We start from the raw sequence: 24427 nt of genomic DNA, 5'->3' as shown, positions 1-24427 counted from the left end.
AAGTAAGATCAAATATTTCACAAAATATCACAAAAAAAGAAAAAATACTCTAAACATTGAACATTAAGGACAATGACAAACTAATATCCTCAGCCACGTGATTTCTATTCCCTTTAGGCTGTGTTCAAAGGAGGAGCCCATTCAAATCATTTGTTATATCAAGGACAGTACCGTGTCCTTAATGTTACCCAATCTCAGTTCATTCAACCAGATCAACTGTTCTCTGACAATAAAATAATTAGTGAAAAGAGCAAATACGCCATCTAGAGCAAATAGGCAGGAATCACAGAACACCACCAAGCGAAAGTCACTGAGAAACGAAGGTACAATGTCAGTTGGATTGATCGTACAACTATTTTGATAGAGACTATCATTTCATTTTTAGTTTCAAAAAGAGATGTGGTAGTAAGTGAAGACTGTCATCAAAATGTTTTAAATGTTTATATTTTGTCTACACAAAGAAAAGGTTTCAAGGACGTCATCATGGTCCTATTAAAAATAGAGAGTTGTGAATATGTATTGAACAATATCTTAACCTCATTTACCTCATTTGCTGGACCAAATAACGTCTAGATCACAGGTCTTCAACGTTTTCTCAGGCCAAGGATCCCCAAACTGATGGCGAGATGAAGCAGGGACTCCCTATTATATAGAGTTTTGTCCACCATCTTTTATTTTTGAGCTTTGCGCTCTTTAGACGTGAGCATGGATGCGATCTGATTGGCTGGTGCCTGCGCTGTCGTATTTGGATGAAAGGTGCTGTGAGTGAACCGGTGCCCAGCTTGAGAGCTGCTGTGGGAAGCTGAGTGTGTGTGTTCCGGACTGAAAGATACCGTCCTCTTCGTCAATTTATCCTTTCGCTACAATATGTTGGATTCATGTTAATGTGTATTTAAAGACTATAAAGACAATTCTGATTCTGAAGACATTTCAATTTGTGGGGGAAAAAATGGTTGAAAAAAAAAAAAGATTTCGCGACCCCCCTGCAGTACCTCCACGGACCCCCTAGGGGTCGCGGACCCCCTGTTGAATACCTCTGGTCTAGATGTAATATTACTATATCAATAATGCATAACATATAAATGTGGTTGCAAAACAAAACTGTCGGAGGTCTTTTTTTCTTCAAAATGAAAGTTTATTAATTTTGGTAATTGTTTATTTCAATTCATTTGAGTGCCATTGAGTGATTTGACATTTTCCGTGGTACGATCTTGGAGAACTCGTTAAGTATGTATTGGATAGCACCATACCAGAGACTCACATACATAACATCCATTTTTGAAGTTCACATTTCTGATTATTTGTTCAAAATGTGTCAACAATACAACTTTTATTTTGAATTGTTAGAGCGTCGCACTTCCTTCTGCCAGCTCGAGCCCAGCGAGGTTCGGTCGTTCTGCGCGGGCGAAAGGACTTCGCGATGAGGTGAAACAAACGAAACACGCTCCAAAAATGAACACAACCGAGAAGAAGCTCGCGGACCTGATACGCAAGCACCCGAACCTGTACGACCAATCGCGGCGGGACTACAAGGACAACCTGAAGGGCCACTTGTCGTGGAGGGACATCGCGGACAGCATGGGGAAGTCCGAGGAGGAGGTGAAGCTCAAGTGGAAAAATCTACGCGACAAGTTCTGCAAGGCGAAGAAGCGAATCGCCAAGAGGAGCGCGCCACTGCTGCCGACGGACGAGGAGAGCCCGCTGAGGAGGCCCGTCCCGGTGCTCTACAACCAGCTGGCCTGGCTCAACGGCTACGTCAAGCCCAAAGTGGAGGTCGGCGCGGGCGAAGCCGACGAGGTGCGCGGTGCCATGTCTTTGTCTTTCGTGCGTTGTTGTTGTTTTTGAAAGTAGGATTTAACGTATTTGATTTTTAAAATCCGAACGTTACCAAGGTAACGTGACCCGAGCAGTTAGACGGCATAACGCGGGCCCCTGCTAACTACGGGCCAACGGTAGTCACAAGAACACTTCTATGTATACTTCTGAACGATAGACTTCTCTGCGGCCCTTACGATAACTAACGTCAACGTTGTTTTGAAAGGTAACCGTGTGATTACGTGCAGGAAGAGAGACGACATCATTACTGATGCCCGCCTGTCGTCATACCCGGATTCCCTTTTCAAAATAAAAGCACATGTTGCCAGACACGCAGCTTGCACTGCGGCGCTGCTGCATGAGCGCATCAAAGCAGAAAATCAAAACACTCAAAGTAACCGATATTGTTTATTTAGAATATGCAAAACATTGCAGCCTGACAAATATTATTTTTTTGAAGCTGGTAATTCATGATTATTTGTTGTGTTTTGTCTAATATATCTTATTTTTGTTCTAGCAGACCTTTGGAATATTATATGTAACGTTACTCAGCTATATATCCATGCACTGTAGTGGTATAACGTGTGGTGTCGAGTTACCTCAAGCATATAATCTTTGGCAATATAATATATTTGTGATAAACTATTTCTAGCAGCTAATAGCCCCCTGTTGATAAATCAAGCACTGTTGAATATTATACATTACACTAGGAGGGAAATGTTGTATAAAGGCCTTCGATATGTTCAACCGCTTGTTATCAGTGTTGCTTTCTATGTTAACCGCTAATGCTATATGCTGTTTTCATGCCAAACAGGTAGCTGGGAGTGGTGATGACGTGGAGAAAGAGCCAGATAAAGACGAGAAGGAGCAGCATTGTCCTCTGCCTGCCGTTACTACTAGCTTTGCTCTTGTCGAGTCCTGTCCAAACAACCATGACGACATGGGAGTCTCTCTTAAACGTAAAAGGCAATCAACCACAGAAACTGCAATGAGCTCTGCAGATGCCCTCACCAACCTCAGGGATGAAGATGAACTGTTTCTCCTCAGCCTTTTGCCTTCACTGAAGAGGCTAACCATTAAAAAGAGAATGGAGGTACGGATGAAATTCCAGCAAGTGCTTTATGCCGCAGAGTTTGACGGCTAAATGGCTCAGTATGATCCATCCAGGGCTTGATGTGGTATAAATGTGCAGTGGCCGGTGGTAGGATCCTTTTTCTGAACGGCACAAGCCGATCTCAGTTGGGTATGTAGCAACATGGAAACACCATTTACGGCAAACCCACGGTCATGAAGATACTCATTTAACGTTAGATGGAATTTGCCTGAGGAGGAGGAGGAGGGTCCATGGCGCTAAATTCTCCTACCACCGACCACTTTTCGCACTCCGCGTCACTCTAAGTAGGATTTTTCAAGCATTGAACTGTAAATAATTGTGTCATCATTATGACTTTTAAATATGTATTTTCAGACCACCACTGCTATCAATAACATCACTGTTTTCATTTGAAAACCCCCGTTTGTTACTAGCTATAAAACAAGAATAGACACAGGGTAGTTAGGTAACTCCGTAAACATTCACAGTAAAATGTAATTCACCAGAAATACCAGCTACTTAATAACTCCCCACTTTTCGAAGCTCATAATGTTGATTTAACTACACGACGTGATGAATATTTTGTCCAAACCCATTTATCTCATTAAAGTTTGTGCTGGTAAATATATGTGTGCAGATGTACCGCAGAGTCTACAGCATAAACTACCCGTTAACCTAGTAAATCCTTACAAAGAAAGTTCTCAAAATGAATTGGGTTGATAAACCTTTCTATTGGAAAATATATTTTACGTATATATCGACGGCACAGACAAATGCCAGAATGAACTACATGTAAACCCTTTGAACGTGTGTACACGTTGGCATTCATGTGATAAGAAAAAAAAATAGGACAGTATTGTGAAATAACTTTAAATAGAAATACTGCTATTTTCTTTATTTCATTGGGGACATTTCGCAACAATAAATTAAGTCAATTCTGTGATTCTGCTTGTCAACATTTTTCAAACTTTTCATTTGATTTTCCTGGACTAAAGAAATTTCTCTGAAAGTACATAAATATCTCTCCAACTTTCTGGAAGGAGTCATTTATACTGTATTTTTTACAAATAAATATTTTTCTGCAATGAAAAAACTGTTTTGTTTCCTGTTCTTTTTTTTTAAACAAGAGTAGTTGGTCGCCCGATATTCAAAATGTTTATTACAAATTGTGACCTGCTAGCTCATCAATTTCGTTCAATGACACAAGACATGATTTACACGATGATATATTTATTGGCCATGAAGTGTGTGATTCAATCATCAAGTGTACAAAAATCCCTTTTGTCTTCCTATTGCATGGTGGTGTATGGGAAAGCATTAGTACCATTAGCCTTCTTGTATTCCACTGAGAATGTGTTCTCGCTGCGGTAGTACTTTATCATTCTCTTGGCGGTACACACACAAACAAACACGCACGCGCACACACATCAACCTACACTAACAGTTGCATGTTTTCATTCATACATCTGTGTATTCCATTCATATTAGCAGTGTGGAATGGTAATATGTGGGTGTGGTCTGTACGGATACAAAGCAGTGCCTCTCTCTCTCTCTCTCCTCTCCCCCTCATTATATTTAACCCCCTACGTGCATCCTCTCGCATCCATCATTGCTTGTGTTACACCCAAACCCCTCCCCCTCTCCCTGGCTTCCTGCTCTCGTGTCATTGGGTGCTGTGTGGGGTGATGCTTGTGGTTCCGTTGGTGATGTCTCCAGAGCGTGTACTGGCTTACTGCTTCAGAACTATTTGAGCTTATTTTGATTCAACAGTCTTGCAGCACTTGTGGATTAGATTAAGTTTAAATAGATGGATAGACATATTATGAAAGAATATATAAAGAACGCACTAAGAATGCATGCATGAAGTAGAGGAGCTATCTGAGGTGTCCATCATGGGACACAGAAGCCTCTAATTGCTGCCTCTCGCTGCCACAGCTGTCTTGCAACTGACAACCTGAAGCTTGGATGGTACTCGAGGAATCAAGCCCAGCTTGACCCGTAACGACAAGTCATTGCTTCGAACTCAACACACTGGACCGGAGCAAAGACTTCTCCTTTTTGGGACCAGAGAGCTGACAAGCTGCAAAAATAAGGATCAACTCACTGTTTTCTACTGCCTGAGGTGAGATGCAAATAACGTGCTGTACATGGTCATTAGGGTGGATGTTGGTATAATGATAGTACAGGTTCTTCTACCTAAACTTTACTCCTAGCTCTTCTGCTGTTACAAGACAGTAAACGCACTTGTTTTTCTGCTCATTCAAATGATTATTTAAATAACTCACAGTACCAGAATATGTGCGCATAGCACCACTCCATCACTGCTGCAGAATGAAAGGCTTGCTACTATGAAACAGCGCCTCTTTTTGCCTATAGGTGGGGAAAGGCTCCACACAAGGCAAATGATTCGTCACGGTGACTGTCTGTCGAGTGGAAGGGTGTGTACCTATTAACATAGTCATGTGATCCAAACATACCACCGTGGAAGTAGTGTGCTTGTTTAGGTGTGGTTCAGAGAGAAAGGAGCGAAGGAAGGTGTCTGCTGGGCGGCAGGAGACGGATGGTGAAAGGAGATGAACAGAAAATGACCTGTCATGCAAGCTGCATGCATTAGATTTTGAGTGGAACATATTGACGCTGTTGTCCACGAATAATTCAGGAACATACAAGAAATCAATAATAATGTATGTATATCTCAGCGTAAATTCTCATGCATAGTTGGTTTAGTGGGCATTGTTGGAAAAGAAAATGTATCCTCACAGAAGCACAGGCAAACAAACCCACAGGGAGGCTTAATAGATAAAGAGGCTTAAACGCATTTTAGGGAGTAACTATTGTCACAATGATACAGAAGCAAACAGTAAAAAAAAAAACGAGATGGAAACGAAATAAAGAATGAAAACGGGACATAACAATAACACAGCAGCAGCAACCGGAGTTATGAATTAATCTATGCTGAATGCGGCCATTCAGAGAATGAACACAGGCACTACAGAGTCAGCTAAGGGCTGTAAGGATCTGCAAGAAACTGGTCATATGATCCCTGGTCAGCACTCAGCTATTAGAGAGAGTGGCCAACACAGGACGAGGGCAGAACAAGAGAAAACAACGAAAGAGGAAAAACATCGATGGTCCCTCCATGGCGAGATTGGTCAGTTAGTGAGGTTGAAGGCTTTTACATCATGGTGAGGTGGAAGCGTTCCTCATAAGCTACCACTCCAAGGAAAGGTAAAATCCTCTGTTAGCTACAATATCTATTTTGTTCTGCTGTCGTATTGTTCACACCACATTAAATCAAGATTTAGTATTTAGTGTAGTTAAGCAGAATATCTGAGGGCAGATCCTCTTGTCATGTGTAATTAATGGTATCATGCCGTATGTGTGAGCAGTGTTTGTTTTGGAATCAGACATGGGTGGCAAAGATGTAATGTTGTGTAACAGAATTTACACATTGACTAACCTTTGAGTACTTACACAAGTTTATTATTAGCTCTGGGCGAGCCTTGTGATTAGACTTCTCTCGTTCTTTTATTCTACACCTGAAACTAGACTTAAAACGCAAATGGTTGGTTGTTTTTTGAAACACATTTATTAAACCTCAAAATGTTGTGCATCTGGGCAACTTGGCTTCGTGCCTGGGCAGGAACGTTTTGGTATTTACCAAAGTTGTAAAAGCATTTGCATTGTGGGTCACATTTTTAGAATCTTCTCTAAACTCCTTTATACTCAAGATATCATTATGTCGGTCTCCACTGTCTGTTTTTCCTGTTGAAGCCCAGCATACCAAGCAGGCACCCACCTGACCAGAGGGTCATCAGCAAACCCAAGAAGATCTGACTGTGTGGCACCAGCTCAACGGGGGGCCGACCAGAGGGAGCCACTCGGTGATCTGCTCAATTTAATAACCTCTTCATAACAAGCCTGTGGGCACAGGAGACTCCCACTCACCATGTACTCCCCTCAGAGTCTCCACCGCTGGGGCATCACTCACAGCGAGAGTATGGAGCGGTTAGCATACAGCCACGGTAGGTTGGAAAGTGTTATTTGAATGAATAACTCCATCTTATCTCCACCTTAACTCCATGATCATTTCTGCCAACTCTTACTGCAGCTTGGTCTATAAGGTTCATAGAACTGAAACAAAGTATCTCCCCCGTCTGCAGTTCATTCCTGTCTATTGAAATACCTGAAAACAGGAATATCCAGTTCATATTGTTTCCATTCAACCCCTCGACTAATAGAGGACTTGCAGTGTGCCCCCCATAAGCCTAATGTCAGTGATGTCAGGCATCGTTTGCATTTGTAACGCAATTCATGGACCAAAATAATGAGGCGTGGAAACAAGGAAATAAGATATATTGATAGAAAAAACAATAATCAGTAGCAGACCTGTGTGCATTTCGTGTTGCATGCAGGTCTCACTTAAAACCTTGTATAATAAAGCCAACAAACTGAATCTCTTCACGTGTGTGTGTCTAGCAGCCCTTTTAGTTAGGTGGTTTAATCTATTCACAATCTATTCTTTTTTTGTATTAGCTCTAATTATTTATTTATTTAGATATTTGTTAAGTAACTATAACTGTCAAAATAATGAGAGCAAAAAGTAAAATATTTATGGAAGCACTCAAGTAAACGACAAGTACAGTATTTGAGTTAACAGACATAGCTATATTCCAATCTTGCAGAAATATTAACGCCCTCAGTGGGCGGAGGAGTGTTGAACTTTTTAACTCAATCCCAAAATAGCTGTCTGGGCCCTCCTGTCTCCGAGCATCTCATCTCAGCATCACACACACACCGCACACACACACACACACACACACACACACACACACACACACACACACACCGCACAGCGCACCTGCTGGCAGCCGTGCAGTTCTCCCTTCTACCAGCAGGGGGCGGCACACCTACAACACAGCCGCCGCTGAAATCATGACGTAGCGCTGCCTTTTGTGCGCGCGTGTGTGTGTGTGTGTCTTGTGAGCCTGTTGACACCGCCCCGCCGGAGGGTGCAGCGGGGACCGCCAGCAGCCCAACTGTCGGATTTTAGTCCGCGGACTATCAACAAATCTCCACCGCACCGGGATGTACGGAAACGAACCGCGTATCGAGCAGCAGCCGCGCGCGCCGTTGCCGACGTCCGTGATGTCGCGTTAGACCGTCACAACCGGTTCGCACTACGGGAACCTCACGGCGGTTGATTGGTGATTGTAATCGAGCTTGTCATTGTTTTGGCCGGCGGTTTAACAGGTATTTTTTAATGCTGCGGTTGTCGCAATGGTCGCCGGTTGGAATTGTGCAACGAAGCTAGCTCGCTAACGGTTAGCTAACCGTATGAACCCGGCTGCGTTCGCAGCGACCAGCGGCTGTATTTATTCCAGAAGTACGTGAACATGGCATCGCCCGCGGAGCACGACCTGGCGCTGTCCGAGGCGGACAGCAGCAAGGACAAAAGTCAGATGTTTGGGATTTTGAGGCTGCAGGAGGAGAAATCTGCGGTTGCTAACAGTAGCTGCACGACGAGAGGAGGAGGAGGAGGAGGTGGTGGAGGTGGAGGAGACGGGCGATGGCAGGCTCCCATCTTCGCTTTAGCCAGGAAAGCATCCGAGACAATCTCAGGGAGCATTCACGTCCTGCCCAAAGTGTCGGAGCACCGCGCGTCTCTCTCCAGTGACTGGAGCGTCCCAGGTAGAGTATTATCATCCCCGGGAGGGGGGGCGCGAGGTTCACACTGGTTAATAATAAAAAAGGTATGAAACCCCCCCCCCCCCCCCGTAACTGATTGTTTTTAGGGATACGTGGGGAAATATGCTTCTGTGCTTACCAGTTTCTTCTCATTGGTCTCCGCTGCTGCGTGTAGGTGTTGCATGGTGACAAAGCTAGCTGGCACGCATCCTCCTCGTTCTCACATATCTAATATTACCTCGTGTGATTCCAAATCGATTTTTTCCAAGGATCAGTGCTGCTCTTATGCCTTGATGGCTGCTGTTTATACGAGGAAACATTTGAGCTGCCAGAGGCATCACATGCTGCACTGGTGCAAATGGGGAAGCAAGAGTTTCTGTCTTTGAGGTTATAACGCCGTGCGTAGTTGTCTGTATTTGTTCGCTGCCTTGACGTTACTACAAAAAACGTTTAGTACATATTTAGTATCTGCAGCGGAACTAACTATGATCGCTGTATCTTGTTTTATTAAATCATTTTTAGTTAAATATCAGAAAATATAAAAAATTTCATCCCAATTCTTCTGAGTAGATTTTCTTAAATGCCTTGCTCTGTCTGACTCGCAGTCTGAAACCCAAATCTATAAACGTGTTGCAGTTTATATAAAACTGATAAAAGCAGCCAAGCTGGAACCAGCAAAGGTTTGTCATTTTCTCTTGACAGATGGCTCATACTATTGAATCTTATAGTTTACTCGTTAATCTTCTGCTCTATTTTCTCTCTCTGCGCACCCACCAGCCAGTGTCTCTCTGACGGTACAATATTGTCCGATTTGTCTTTCTTTTACCAAGAAGACACAAGATTCGTTTAGGTGGAGGATCTTTTAAGGCTTAACGATTCTTCAAATCTACACAGTTGCGTTCAAACTCAAATCTCAATTGAAACATCTGCACACTTTGCAGCTTTTCAATCCCCAGTGTTCGATGTGTTGTAGCAGAAGTCACATGTTGACGGGGGCATTCAATAGGTCTCTGTTTTGCTCTCAGTATCCCCAGGGCTCACTTGCCGAAGGGCTCCCAAAAGTGTTGCTCATTCCAAAGAAACCATCTGTTGATTTGTCAGCGTCTCTGCCTCTGGGCCAAGCTGCTGGGGCAATTAAAGCTTGCTGTCGTTGCTAAGCAACATCTCTGCTCTTTTTCACCTGACATCGTTCTATCTGTCTCTGGTGTTTGGCTGCACATTAACCCGGAGGTCCACTCAAAATGATGAACATTTAAAGGCATATCTCTGTGGTAGTTCTAAAAATGCTCGTTCTCTGCGCCTACACTGGACTGACTCAAATACAAATGAGCATTCTGTTTTCAGGGTGTATTCTGCCTTCCAAGCACTTATTTTGCATTTTTACTATACCTTCCCAGACCAAGCATGTTTATAATAAGGACCTACTGTAAGATATCATAAGCCTATTTTAAATAAAGTGCCTTTTGTTTTGCAGCCCTGCGAGACCCCATGGCTATGGAGCGAGCCAACCTGCTGAACATGGCCAAACTGAGCATTAAAGGGCTGATAGAGTCGGCTCTGAGCTTTGGACGAACTCTGGACTCGGACTACCCACCTCTGCAGCAGTTCTTTGTCGTCATGGAGCACTGCCTCAAACATGGCCTCAAAGGTAAAAGGACTCGCCCAACTTCTTCAAACTCAACGTTCAAGTGCCTCTAGTTGTTTTTTTAGATCTAGACAGGTGCTTGTCTCTCCTCTCTGCAGTGAAGAAGTCCTTTCTGGGCTTTAACAAGTCTCTCTGGGGTCCCCTGGAGCTGGTGGAGAAACTGTGCCCTGAAGCAGTTGAGATCTCCGCCTCTGTACGAGACCTGCCCGGACTTAAGTAAGGCGTACATTTATATACCCTCACACACAACGTAACCTCACATCGTGCTGGAGGAACCACACACACACACACTCCCATTTACCAGTAATATAAACATGTGAGGTGAGTTAGAGCAGAGAAATACCCGAGTGTAACTTTCACTTCACCATTCCTCTTCCTACTGCCTCACTTCCTCTCCCTTATCTAGATCTTTATTATTATACCTTTATCTCTTAACAGCACTTATTTTAAAATGTTTGATATGACACATCTTATAAGAGCAAAACCAGTAATGGTGCAGTTGTATATTTACTGCGAGTTGTATTTTTTTAAATTGAAGTCCTACTGTGACTACAACTAAACTGGTATGAGTGTTGATAGTGGGGTAAAATGTCAGCTTGAAAAATACTTTACATTATTTCAGATAAGTAGTATCCTCGTGGCTGTACTATCATTGATGCACATGCTTTCCACATCGTGCTTTACTTTGTTATTCAGTTCTCAGTCACACATACCAGAGCTTTAAGGCCTGAAATCAAGTGTGCAATATTCAAGTCTCGCTGCTCATGCCTAAATGGGTAACAGTCCTGTTGTGTTTCCTTTGTGGTGCTGAGTCAGACCAACGGAGAGGAGTGTTTACGCAACACCGTGTATGACCGTGCAGACGTTTTAACCGTTGAAATGACACAGAGGCAAAACATGGTCTCTTACTTCATGTTCATGTTGAAGTAACTTACTCAGACAAGCCCATGTCAAATGTATACTGCATAAATAGAGAGAAGAAGACTCCTCAGCTCTAAACAATAAAAAGAAACAACACTCAAATCTCCTCACCTGTGTGTTTGTTTCCCAGGACGCCATTAGGCAGGGCCAGAGCTTGGTTGCGTCTGGCGCTAATGCAGAAACGGTTGGCTGACTACCTACGACTCCTCATCACCAGAAAAGATCTGCTCAGGTACACACTATGGGTGTAACGATTCATTTTAACAACCATTTGATTCGAATCGCAATTCATGGTTGCCGATTCGATTCATGGACGATCTGGGTTAATTTAGGACGATTCGATTCAGTGACTTGAAATCAATTCAGTAACTTTACTTGACAGTGCAGGCAAAGTTTCTGAGATCCCTGTTGTTTCTTGTAAGGAAATCAGGTTTAAATTAATCATGGATATTATAAACAACAATTAATGGCAAATGTATTAACCTTTTATTTGAATCAAGTGCAACAATTTTCAATGTAAACATTACACAATAATCCACAATGTTTGGATCAATTCACAGAACCCCGGATTTTCAACCTCATTGTAGGGTCGCATGTCTTTACAGATAAACTTGGCAGTTGTTACTGTGATGTTGAGTTTGGTGCTGGTGAGGCCTGAGGTGTCTGCAGAGCTGGAGTTACCTTCTGCTGCTGCTGCGGTAACGCTGCTAGAGGCGCCTGACTGTCGGCGTTGTTTAATCGCATGGCGCCTTAGTAGATGGCTGGAAAGATTCGGCGTGTTTCCGTAGTTTTTGTGGTCTGTGGTTCTGTGGTCTGCGTACTGATGACGTCACAGACAGACGGCAGACTGAATCGAGTAATGTTTAACATGTCTAAAGTGCTAAAAAACAAACAAACACACATCCATACCGTTTTTGTACTTAAATCCAATGTGCAGTTTCCAAGTATCGATACAATCGATAATGTACCATTTCAATCGATTTGTAATCGATATATGTCGTCTGGAATGCCGATTTGCGGAGCACAGATCGATTCAGTTGGATCGCAGCAATATAAATCGATTAATCGATTCAGTGAATGAATCGTTACACCCCTAGTACACACACATCTGCTCTTAGCAATTGGTAAATTTGACTTGTTACGAAAAATATACAGTATTTGAAGTATCAAAGTTTATATATTTTTTAACATTTCCTTGGATTTTTTTTTAATTAATCAAGTTAATTCTGTATTTATTCCAAATTCTATTCACCAATCCAGCAGTCAATATGGTAAATTCTCTAAAAAATAATTAAATATACAAAATGACATCTTGTACTTACACCAAAAACATTTCACATCTACGGTAACAATACTGCGCTAGAACCTTAAATAAAAACCCTAATTATCTTTTACCTAAGCTCCCACACGTGTGTGCTTAACTGTTGTATTTCCCTGCACAGTGATTTCTATGAGCATTCCGCGCTGATGCTGGAGGAGGAGGGAGCCGTGATAGTGGGCCTGCTGGTGGGCCTTAACGTCATCGATGCTAACCTGTGTGTCAAGGGCGAGGATTTAGACTCCCAGGTGACCACTGCGCCGTGTAAAGCTGATGTCTCTTCATGATTGCATCTTATTCTCTGCTCGCACAAAACTAAGCACAGAACCAAACGTCTGTCTCATTTCAATAGAAATGACTCTACTTCCTAAAAGTTCAGTCATATGAAAAAGTTTATCATAGTGTTTATCACGTGTTTGTTTTGTCATGTTATCCTGGCATCAGGCTGAAGGAGAGCTGTGGTGTTATGTTTCTACAGGTGGACACTTTGTCCTGAGTGCAATAACATTCTCCCCCTGAGTCAAACTCCCTGTTCAGACCGTGTTTACACCTGATTTACACCTGAACCCGATGTGGCTGAGATACTTAACATGAAGCGATATGGGATAGTTTGTTCTGAACCGGCACACAAATCACCACGCAGTGATTGTACGTTCGCTGGCAGGTGTAGAAGAGGTCTGAGTCCATTCCTTAAGCCGAGATGATACAAGAAAGCGTATTAGGTTACTTATTTTTATGGGTGCAGTTAACAATTATTTTCATTATTTGTTAATCTGCATAAAAGCAGTTATTTTCTCAATCATTGGACAATGAAATGTAAAGAAATTGTCAAAAAAGCTTATCAGAGTCCAGTGACTTAAACAATAAATTAAATAATGATTGATTGATTGATTTGAATGTTTATTTAGACTCTAACTCCATAGACTATTGCGATTTTTTTTTTTGAGGTTTTTTTTGTGCAATTAGTAAATGCATTCAATGCAGTGGATATTAACTGAATGCTATCTTATTTACAATAAGCACTTACTTTATTTTGTCAAACCACATAATCGTAAAACATCTCCGGTTCTTTCAATTGTATAACAGCAAAACGGAATAAAAGGTTGTGCAAACATTGCTTTTCAGAATAAATAAATAAAATAAATAAATCTATTGATGCTAGCTTAGCTTATTTTTCTTCCCTATTTCAGGTTGGGGTGATTGACTTCTCCATGTACTTGAAGAATGACATTGATGATTACAGGAGTGAGGAGAGGTATGATCTTTCAATGTCTCCCCATTTAATTAAATTCGCTGGTGCTCTTAGCGCCCTCGAATGTGATGCAGAGCTCTGTTTTATATCTGTTTCCATGGCAACAGGAATAGCCAGATATCGTCAATCCTGGATCAGAAGAACTATGTAGAGGAACTGAACCGACAACTCAAGTAAGACATTTGTTTTTCATTGGAAACAGACGTGTCTGCAGGGGTGTCATGGAGATGAGAATGCAAGTTTACAGTTATATGTTGTAGTTCTATGAAACCACTCTGCTTGTTTCAGAAGTACAGACTGGCTCGTTTAAGCACAGACTGTTAATCACACTTCCTCTATTAGTCTGTTTTTTATCACAAACTTGGTGTCACATTTCAATGGAACTGGATTGATCTAATCCTTAAATGCACCTGTGTTTCGGGACTCCACCGATGCAACTTTTTCAGTCCTGATATCGATAATCCTGATAACCAATACCAGTGTTTAATTAATGAGCTGTATGCCACACTGCATGGTGTCAGGTGACAGATGGTGTCAGGTGACAGGTACCAGGTTTTTATGAGAAGGAAACGTCATGCTGCGTTTATTGATTGTTAAATTGAGATCTGTCAGTATGTGGGGGGGGGGGGGGGGGGACATTCAGTGAGACTTAAACAGAATCTAATTACAATTTCTGTGTTTGTCTTTCTAGCTCCACAGTTGGCGGTCTTCAGGGCAGAGTGGACTCATTGGAGAAGTCCAACTCTAAGCTCGTAGAGGAGGTGAGACCCACACTCAATTTTGGTGTATCTCGTTTAAACTGAAGGTTTAAGTGCACATCTCTACATCATGACTGACGAGCCTTTGTTATGTTTCACTTGTTACTAAAGGTTTATATATTTATTTGGATGCCCCTGCTTTGCATGTTGTCATGTTTTCATACTGTCTGATTTGACTAATTAGCCAAACATGTTTTGATGAAATCACGGCACTATTGTTTTTTTTAAAAACTTTTATACGTTTGTGTGTGTGCAGTTAGCCATAGCCAAGAACAACATCATTAAACTGCAGGAAGAGAACCAGCAACTGCGGAGTGAAAACAGCCTTATTCTGCAGAAGACACAGGAACATTTAGAGGTACGCATGCACACGTCGAATGTGTTTAATTCCAGAGAAACATTCATTTGCTGAACATTCTGCTGCAGCACAACTTAAACCAACACGTAGATCAAATTGTGCCCGTTTTTATGTCTAAGTGACTAATGGAAAAAGCGTATTTAAAATCTTGTCCAGTACTGAGGGAGAACTCTGCTAAACAGGCTGCGATGTAATCGCTCGTGGCAACTCCTCACCGCTAATGTACGTCCACGAAAAGTTCCTCTTTATGCCTCTGACTGCAAAGTTCCTGCCAATGAATCAGATTGTTGTTTTCAGTGTCTGACGTTATGAAAAGGATCCTACAGAGACTTGTTGCCGTAAGACAACGGTGGAAACACCAGTGTGAGCTAAAGGGGGCGGGGTCATGGGGACATCGCTGGTGGCATCAGAGCTTGTTGTTATCTGAAAGATTTTGTATATCGTGGCTGAATATTAAGGTGATTTACTCAATTAGCATGCAAAACAAGATTCCAGAACCAAAATTCCCCCTGCAAGACAAAAAAATATGCAACAGACTTAAATAAAAGGTATAAAACACCTTCTTTTTTTTTTGTACCAAGGAAAATCAGCCCCAGGTTGAAAAGTAACAAACTTCCCCTTAAATATTCCATCAATTCTTGCCATCTCTGACTACAAATTGATACATGATAAGGCTGACATGTTATTCCCATTGCTGTTATTTATTCAGGTAACCCAGGGCGACGCCTCAGTGGAGAGAGACACATACAAACAGTCGCGTCAAGGATTAGATGAGATGTACAATGATGCTCAAAGGCAACTGAAGGAAGAATGTCAGCACAGACAGGTTAGTGTGTGTGTGTGTGTGTGTGTTTACACGTATGTTTACGTATGTTCTATACATGTTGACTTTGTAACAACAGATCACACACATGTATGTGGTTTATTTCTAGGACGTGGAGAATGAGCTGGTAGTCCAGATGTCGATGAAACAGGAAATGGAGTTGGCCATGAAACTCCTGGAGAAAGATATTCATGAAAAGCAGGTCAGCCAACATTTCACTTCACTCTCACTTATTTTTGGAACAGCCATGTACAACATGGCTTAAAACATGAAAGTGGACAAAAAGAAAATACTTTTCAATAAAATACATTTAGTTATGTTCATTATTTATTATCCATAATGTCTGTCGGCAAAAAAATCACAAGACATGAAGAATCAACTATATAAAAAGAGACCTGGGTGATTATGTGATTTGAATACTACAGGATTTGTGCATTCCATTCTCTCATAGAGCAGTGACATCTTTCTCTCTAGCAGCCCTGCCACCACCAACACGTGAACTCCCCCAAAGGAATGCCAGTAGCAGACATTTGTAGCCAAGCTGGCAAATACAGTAGCTGTCATTGCAGGGGCAGCATCACACCGCCCAACGGCCTCCTGTAATTCAGCTCGCTAAATCACAGTGAAACTGTTGCAGGAGACTTGAAACGATAGTGTGACCCGGACAATCAATACAGGATCCGAACACCAATATAGTCTTTGTTTCTCATCACCAGGACACACTGATCGGACTGAGACATCAGCTGGATGAAGTCAAAGTCATTAACGTAGAGATGTACCAGAAGATGCAGGTAAAAGTAATTACTTGCCGACCCGGTTGTAGTTGTTTCTTCTTTCATACACATTACACATAGTGTCATAATTGTTACTAATGACTTATTGTCATTTGTTAGTCGTCGGATGAGGAGATGAAGAAGAAGAACGACGTGATCACTCGTCTGGAAGAGAAGACCAATCAGATTACTGCCACCATGAAGCAGCTGGAGCAAAGGTGAGACGTGCTGCCTGTAAAGAAACTAACATAGGAATATCACTTAGTCCCACGTGTCTCCTCCTTCTCTCTTCTAATCCTAAAACTTCTCTTGTTCTGTTAAAACCTTTGAACTGCAGTCCATCGATTTCCATTTCAATTACCAAAACGTACACAATCCTCCTTTAACAAGTTGAATGTCTTTTAACAGCTTTCACTCTAATTTTGAACCTGAATTGTATAATAGGACACATAGTTATACATAGTTATTTATATCTCTACACGGTGAAGCTAATAAGAACTGAACTAGGGGAAATCATGATGGGAAATTATTTTGACTTCCTCTTCCTCAGTGTTTCAGAATTTCCACATTTATAAAACCTTCTAAAAGAAGGTTATGATTAAGGTTTTGACCCAACATCCCAACATGTGATAAGTCTCACTTCTGTTACTAGACTACAATAACTAAACAGAATATACGATGAAATACATTAGGGAATGATAAACAATTTCCTTTGGGGAAATCCATATATCACGTGTAATAAATCTCCCTGCTGGTATTTTCATGTTTCTTCTTGGTCACTGCTTAAACACAATCCGTGCACCGTGCTCCATATTTCCGGTCTTCACGAGACCTGCTGGTTCATTGGTGTGTTGTTATTATTCCTCCTCACCTCATTGTCCACCAGTCAGCACAACCCCCCCCCCCCCCCCCCCCACCCCCTGCTCCCATTGGTTTAAATCCGTTCCATTCTATTTGTGATTGGTTGGTAATATTTCTTTGCTGCTCTGAAGGTGTTTTAACGGTAGGCTGGTAGGACACAGACTCCGGTTACAAGCTGTTTTTTAGTCGGGGTTGCAGCTGAGAAACATAATAAAGAGGTTATAAATCACCTGATAGAGCCGTTGTTTAAGATGGTTTACCAGCTCATGAGAGATAAATCGCCCACTCAGAGTTTGACATGTTGGCTCCTTCAGGCTTACATCTTTCATGTTGATATTTTACTTCTGTAAATTCACTTCACTGTCCACATTACCTTTCTGTGCTTGTCCTCCCCACCTCTTCTCATTACTCATACATATACTGGGGAGTGAAATGTGTTCAGACTGAAGAAATCTGCTTACAGTGGCAGCCTGTGAACAGATTTCTGTGTTTTAATGTCTATTATTCACACTTACTGCTGTGCTTGTGATCTTAAGTCACTTGAAGTGTTCAGTGTAACCGGGGCTACTTAGAAAACTGATGTATTGACATCCTTTCTGCCTTCCTTCCTTTCTTTCCTCCTTCTTTCCTCCCTTCCGTTTGTCTCTTTTATGCCACGCATCCAATCATCCATCCGTCCGTTTTGCTCCCTTGAAACCATGTTTTATTGATTTCCTGATTTTGATCCCCCTCTCCTCTGTGCAGTGACAAGGATCTGCTAAGTCAGACCAGAACGCTTGCTATGTCATTTGTTAAGTGTGCCAGCTCAGACACAGAGCACCAGTACAAGCTGGTCAAGGACATCTCCTTCTGAGGACCAACATGCAGAGACTCACACACGCGCACACCATTCAATCTATAAACAGACTCCACTTAAAGGGACGTTCCTGTTGTTTTGCACACAATATTAAGATGGTTTGATGAGCGGAGAGCAGCCACAGGATCCGGTGGAACTAGAATCCACAGTTTGGTCCGTTGGTCACTGAAACATTGTCATCACAAGCAGATTGCTGGGATCCATTGAGGACGCTGCAGCGGGTTTCAAGCTCTTTAGTTGAATCCTCCTCAGACAAGATGACTGGGTTTAGGTGGTAGGCAAACATTTTTTTTACTGAATACTCTATTAACTGTAATTCATTGAAACATTTTGAGTTAATCGCTCACTCATTTATTTATTCACTGACATGCTCAGCCGTGTGCACAAACACACATGTATTCACACACACACACGTGCGTATACCACACATTCTTCCTGCCTCCAGTAGTCGGTTTATATGCAGTAACCCTGACGGTCACATAGTTGACTCAGAGATGTCGTGGTTGTTGTAGTTCAGTGAGTGTAGTGGCCGTTCCTGCTTGTTTCTCAACACTGAGCTACTGATTAACAGAGTTTAGTCCCTGTAATATTTAGGGATTGTGTAACTTATTGGGTCGTGATTGTGACACAACTTGAGCTGTCTCTTTACTTTATTGCAGACAACATTGTTTTGGTCTAAAGCACGAGTAGGATCACGCAACCTGTCGGTCAGTGGTGTTCACTGTACATGTAAAGGCAGACTGCAGTTTGCTTTTGCAGCCTCCTGCAGTTGTGTTGTTGCATCACGTGACCTGCTTCTGATTGGCTGTGATGAGCTGTACCTGATTTCTTTCCCTGGATCACTTACTCATTATTCTTTATAAAATAAACATCTTACTCTGTGGGGGGCAGTAAATTAAGGACACACGCAGAATGTTTAAAATGTTATTGTGGGATTGAAGTAAGGCACCTGCCATGATTGCTACTTTTTTCGTTGTATTGTACCTTTTGGAGGACGCAACATTGTTTTTAGATTTTACTCACTGATCAGTTAAAGTGGCAAAAGGTTAGTTATACTGCACTCCAAAGTAAAAATGGGAGTGATTTCATACAAAGAAAAACGGGTAGTGATTTTGTGCATAGATTTAACAAAGCTGAAGGTTGTAAGGTTTTGCAGGTGTATTGAGGTCAGTGGACCAACAGCTTGAGCTAAATTCATGTTCTTTGTTTCTACGAACCGAGCTGAGACAAATGTAAAGAATCTTAGACACACGGCTCTGAACCTCTGCAGTATCTCTTAAGGGAACTTTAATGTGTTGTTGTCTCTTGTCTTGTCATCTTAATGACCTATATGATAGATCAGGAAGTAATCATTTTACAAATTCTAACTCTGTGTTCATAGTACTCTTAACTTCTTTTCTTTTTATTAAACAATTTTTAGAAGAAAAAAAACATACACTACTCTCTATTATCACTGTGATCAATAAAGGTAGATGGTTTTAAGTATTGAGTGTATTTTGGGTTTTTGGCCACGTTCCGACTGCTCTTAACTGGTAGACACTGGACATGTATTGAGTAATAAAGATCTTAATCCACTGGGATGATCCTTGTCCGAGCACTATGCTACATTATGTTAGCTATCATCCTTTTGTCTTGTTTGATGAAACAATGTTTTCCCCTCATTGTTTCATCCATTGGTATTCTATACTGTTCTGTTTTGAATACCTCGATTCTTCATTCCTCTGTCTAGGTTTTATAGTCTGGTGTTGTAGCGATGAAAACACGACCCTACCCCAACCATCTCCATCCCTCCCACCCAGACACCTCAGCCCCTAATCTCCCTCCTCACCCTCGTCCTCTTTCCTGTCTTCCTCTATTATTTTTTTCCCCCTCTTCCTCCACATCCCCCCCCCGCCCCCTTGTTTTTTCTCTCCATGGCCCTGAGTTTGTCCCTGGTTATAATGGTGCAGATTACAGGAGGCAGAGAGGCACCGCACTTCGGCCGAGGAGGGGACCAGGCGCTTCAAGTTGGACTTTGCCAACAAGGCCGACAGCCTGCAGCGGCAAATCGAGCACAGAGAAAGGCAACTGTGAGCAAAACCCCTTCAAAGATGGACAGATTGGTAGACCTGCACACTTAACCAGAGCTCAGAGAGAGATACAACATCGTAAACACACCATATTCTCTGTTGGATGGCAAGCCGGCTTCTAGTGATAATGCGTATCTCAATGAAACTTTCATAGACAACATGTAGAGAGCAGTGTGCCTTCATATGATCTGTTACTCAGCAGCTCCTGCTTGTCACCTTTATTACTGTTGGTGATGTGCTTGTGTTTTTGTGGCGTTCCTCCAGCCAGCAGCTGGAGACGGACCTGAAGATCGAGAGGGAGTGGAGGCAGACGCTACTAAACGATCTGGAAAGGGAGAGGGATACGGTGGCTCAGCTCAGCACCGAGGCGCTTCAGATCAACGGGCTGAAGAAGGTAAAAGGACGGGGATCATCCCACGCGCATCGTGTATTTGATAATCTGTTTTATTTTAGAACATCGCTTTGTGCGTGCGCAGCCTTTGCAGAACGGGATCTGATTTGCTCGGATGCATGTCTTGTGTTTTCTTCTCAGGAGTTCCATCGTCTTCACGATGAAAACGTTCAGCTGAAGACAATCTGTGAGGATCAAGAACAAGCTCTTGAGGAACTAGGCTCCAAGCTGAGCGAGTAAGTATGCTGGGGGGTTTTTGTTTGTTTTTTAGGCGGTCTGCTAAGTGAACCGTTTTAGATTGTGGTTGTTAAAGGCCAATGATCTGTTTCGTTTTCGTTTCCAGTTCTTGTGAACGTGATATTTCACGAACGCATGAGAGGAATTTCATTAAATCAAATACAAACATCGACTGGGACTCGAGGACGAACTTATTAGAATATTGGTGGTTGTGCCAGTGAAGGTCACCTTACAAAAAAAGGTTTTGTCCTTAACTTCCTTAAGATGTCGAATGGAAATTTCATACAGATGTCTAAGATTTAAATGATGGAGTGATGACGTTCATCTCCAGTTGGCAGACGCACAGAGCTGTGAGGCGTATCAGGCTGGTTGCGTTTACTTGTTTTCTTCACATAGCAGTTTTATTTATTTTTTGTCATCAGATCCAAAATGAAGATTGAAGACATCAAAGAAGCAAACAAAGCTCTTCAGGTAAAGTCAACACAGCAAACGAATGTCTTCTATTGTTCAAATGCCTTTCTAATCCAAACCCTTTCTATCACTACAAATGAAAGTTATATCCGATATTAATAAAAGAGAAATCAGAGTAGCAAATATGGTAATTCTTATGTTTTATGAGGGGAGACTGCTCAGATGTTTTATTAGGTATTTATAGTAAAGTGAGGCTCAAACTGAGATGTAAAGTATCTTGCTGTTGCAGGGGGGGCAGGTGTGGTTAAAGGACAAGGACGCCAGCCACTGCAAGCTGTGTGAGAAGGAGTTCTCCATCTCTAGACGAAAGGTACGTCAGCACATCACCACAGATTTCCTATTCTGCGTTTCGCGTCTGAAATTCTTTATTTAAACTATCATTGTACTGGAAATCCTCTCCGGATCCCTCATAAGTTGTTGCGGAGGTTAATGATCCCCATACTTTCTCGCCTCGTCGATTGCTAACTCATTTGAAAGCCCTTCCATTTGTATTTATATCCTGTTTTGACCGCTGTTCTTCAGCCGGTAGAGCAGAAAGTCATTTATAGTTTTCGTTTCCGACAACAACCGCATTCTGTGTACAATGAATGAGGAAATATTCATGCATAATGAGACAACTTGCAGGGACTCAACAAGAACGTTGAGGTGATAAATGTTGCTGCCGAAAAGCACCACACAGCAATGTTAACTTTAGTGTCAAAGACTCTTTCTGTATCTCTGCCCAGCACCACTGTAGGAACTGCGGGGAGATTTTTTGTAACAGCTGCTCTGACAATGAGCTCCCTCTGCCCGCCTCACCCAAACCAGTCCGAGTCTGTGACACCTGCCACGCCCTCCTCCTCCAGCGATGCTCCTCCAATCCAACGTGAGGGAACCATCTGACATCAGACCGATTGCTCCTCCGGCCGATCGGTCAGATCCTCCTCCCACCCTCTCTCATCAGAACCGCTGCTCGAAACGGGCTGTGTGAATAAACATTTAGCGCGTTTGATTTGAAAAAAAGAACTACTTTACAATGATCTAATGAGCACTGCCTCTTCTAAATGCAGATTATCAACCAAATTTAAGTCTTTTGAAGGACTGCATCATCATCGTTGTCGTCGTCATTGTTATAATGTATGTATCACACGTCAAACCGATAACAGTAAATGTACAGCCAAACAGATGGCATCATATATTTGATCATGGCTTTGTTACAGGATGTCTTCAGGTGGAGGGAAACGAACACAAACATAAAGGCACAGGCACCAAAAAAAAATCTAAATACTAGATACGCAACGTTACTCCAAGGAACTTTCATTTCTGGCAACCCCTGTGGAGAATGTGGTGGTGTTTCCCTTTACAAAGTCGCTGTGGAGCCGGCAGCACGGCCTGGGTCTCCGGCAGCGGGGGGTGGGGGGGGGCGGTGTTTCTCCCCTGCAGAGTCTGTGGGGGAGCAGCAAAGCCAAGCGCCTCACAGTAAGGCTTTTTGGAAACATGAACTGGATGCGTTTCAGTCAAATCAGGCCTGAGAAGATCAGGGCTGGTTAAGCTTGTTTTTTGTCCCCGTTTTAATTGCGGCCGTTTCAGGAGCGACATGGAGATATATTTTGTGACAGAGAGACTTGAAATGAATTCAAGGAAAAGCTCTCACCTCCAAGAAGATTTTGCTGACACGATAGATTTTGGGGTTGTGGGTAGTAAAGGAACTTTGGAGGTTTTCTTACCAATGTCTGTGCCGTTTGTGCCTGTGTGTAAAAGCCCATAATTCTTTCCCTTGCTTGCGCTTCTCATGTTGCCAAAATGAGCCTGAAATGCGAGGCTTTCTGTTGAGGGAATCTGAAAATAGTTAGCAACTCTAAATAATATATAGATATCTATATATTATTATTATATCTATAAAATAAATAATAAATTAGCAACTCTAGCCCAGCAAAGCCATCTCCAGAAAAGGCACATTTCACTGTTTTCAAACACTAACGCATTGGAAGCTGCTTTTAGGACCAAGAAGGGCAACAAATGCCGTCGTCGCTGGTCACAGATGGAGATGGGACTTCTTAAATGTTTTTTTAGTCGATAAAACAATAACGGTTTGCTCACAACACGACCACTTCACTAACTACTCGGTGGTTAAGGACAGACGGGAGTGTTGCACTCCTCCACAATGGCCGGCTGGTTTCAGCACTTGGCAATCTTATATATTACCTCTTATATAGATTTATTTGAAAGTATTTATATTGGATTTTGTATTTCATGCACATTTTTACTTTCAGAAGTCCAGGGAACTTGTCTTCATGCTTTCCTTGTTCACCTGAAGTAAGTTGAGCAGATGGGGAACCGCAATTTACTGCTGCTCTATTAGTGAGACGAAGGGTTTGAAACTCTAAGCCAATTGTGTTCCTCTATGTTTATTGTGTTAAACTAATGCTGATGACTGTACAGTCTTCAGTGACGGGTTCATTTTATGATTTCCATAAGCGCTATGATACGAGTTCCATTGCACATTCTGGTTTTTATACTTGTAAAATGTTTACATCCTATGACTTTTCAAGTACCGGAAGTATTCATTCCTATGAAAAGATAAAACAAGCCTGCGTTTATTTCGATCCAATTTAACGTGTTTTTTATTGTAAAAATATTTAAAAACTGACCATTGTATCATATCACCACTAAGTAATACAGGCAAATTGCACCCAGGCCTAAAACCTTTTTGTACGGTGTCGTTCTTACGAAGTCTGCCAGCTTTGAATGGGACTTAAACTGTTGACACCACTGTATGTTGTATTTACACAATTGTTGATAATCACAGTGACTCTTTAGTTAACTGAATCCCACCAGTTTAATATTATCAACTCATGCCAACAATATGCTGTTTTTCCTGTGTAGCAGTTTCTGATTAAATCACATCACAAACATGTTCATGTTTACCGTCACATTAATGTTTGTCATCGAAACTTCTCCTGTAAAGATTTACTGTGTTTGGGTCGTTTTCTATTTCGGTCTCTCTGAAAGCAACTCTAATTTAAATCCACATTAACACACCTGATGAATAGCTTATGACAGTAAAATCATACCATTTCTTTTAGACGTTTTCTATCACATATTAGACTTTTTTTGTG

At 42.0% G+C, this 24427-nt stretch overlaps 2 protein-coding genes across 6 annotated transcripts; both read left to right on the top strand.

Annotated features, from left to right (window-relative positions):
- The first annotated feature begins 1270 nt into the window (after positions 1–1270).
- Positions 1271–4001, top strand: LOC120813069 (uncharacterized). The gene is made up of 2 exons (XM_040169189.2): positions 1271–1797; positions 2630–4001. The coding sequence occupies exons 1-2, from the start codon at positions 1453–1455 to the stop codon at positions 2957–2959; spliced, it is 675 nt and encodes a 224-aa protein (XP_040025123.2). The 5' UTR covers positions 1271–1452; the 3' UTR covers positions 2960–4001.
- A 551-nt stretch (positions 4002–4552) lies between these two features.
- rufy2 (RUN and FYVE domain containing 2) lies at positions 4553–24225 on the top strand. Of its 5 annotated transcripts, none has more exons than XM_078085071.1 (21): positions 4553–5030; positions 6683–6792; positions 6873–6933; positions 10071–10244; positions 10340–10457; positions 11293–11394; positions 12605–12728; positions 13671–13735; positions 13840–13905; positions 14424–14493; positions 14747–14848; positions 15558–15674; positions 15781–15873; positions 16388–16462; positions 16565–16662; positions 20111–20230; positions 20495–20624; positions 20763–20857; positions 21281–21329; positions 21559–21639; positions 22055–24225. In XM_078085071.1, exons 3-21 carry the CDS (start codon positions 6909–6911, stop codon positions 22196–22198), a joined length of 1848 nt encoding a protein of 615 aa, XP_077941197.1. In that variant the 5' UTR covers positions 4553–5030; positions 6683–6792; positions 6873–6908; the 3' UTR covers positions 22199–24225. The 5 variants fall into 5 exon arrangements, with proteins under 5 accessions (XP_077941197.1, XP_077941195.1, XP_077941198.1 ...); XM_078085072.1 differs by lacking the exon at positions 4553–5030 and adding an exon at positions 5383–6136; XM_078085069.1 differs by having other exon boundaries at positions 6683–6933.
- Positions 24226–24427: the final 202 nt, after the last annotated feature.

Source organism: Gasterosteus aculeatus, chromosome 12 (genome assembly GCF_964276395.1).
Source record: "Gasterosteus aculeatus chromosome 12, fGasAcu3.hap1.1, whole genome shotgun sequence".
Classification (NCBI taxonomy): domain Eukaryota; kingdom Metazoa; phylum Chordata; class Actinopteri; order Perciformes; family Gasterosteidae; genus Gasterosteus; species Gasterosteus aculeatus.
Note: the sequence above shows the minus strand (reverse complement) of the source record. Positions and strands in the feature narration are given on the sequence as shown.

Coding starts and splice junctions, on each gene's coding strand:
- rufy2 (XM_040169148.2), top strand. CDS start 8,305: ATGGCATCGCCCGCGGAGCACGACCTGGCGCTGTCCGAGGCGGACAGC. Junction 20,231..20,494: donor GAGCACAGAGAAAGGCAACT/GTGAGCAAAACC, acceptor GCGTTCCTCCAG/CCAGCAGCTGGAGACGGACC. Junction 21,330..21,558: donor AAGCAAACAAAGCTCTTCAG/GTAAAGTCAACA, acceptor TTGCTGTTGCAG/GGGGGGCAGGTGTGGTTAAA.
- LOC120813069 (XM_040169189.2), top strand. CDS start 1,453: ATGAACACAACCGAGAAGAAGCTCGCGGACCTGATACGCAAGCACCCG. Junction 1,798..2,629: donor GCGCGGGCGAAGCCGACGAG/GTGCGCGGTGCC, acceptor CATGCCAAACAG/GTAGCTGGGAGTGGTGATGA.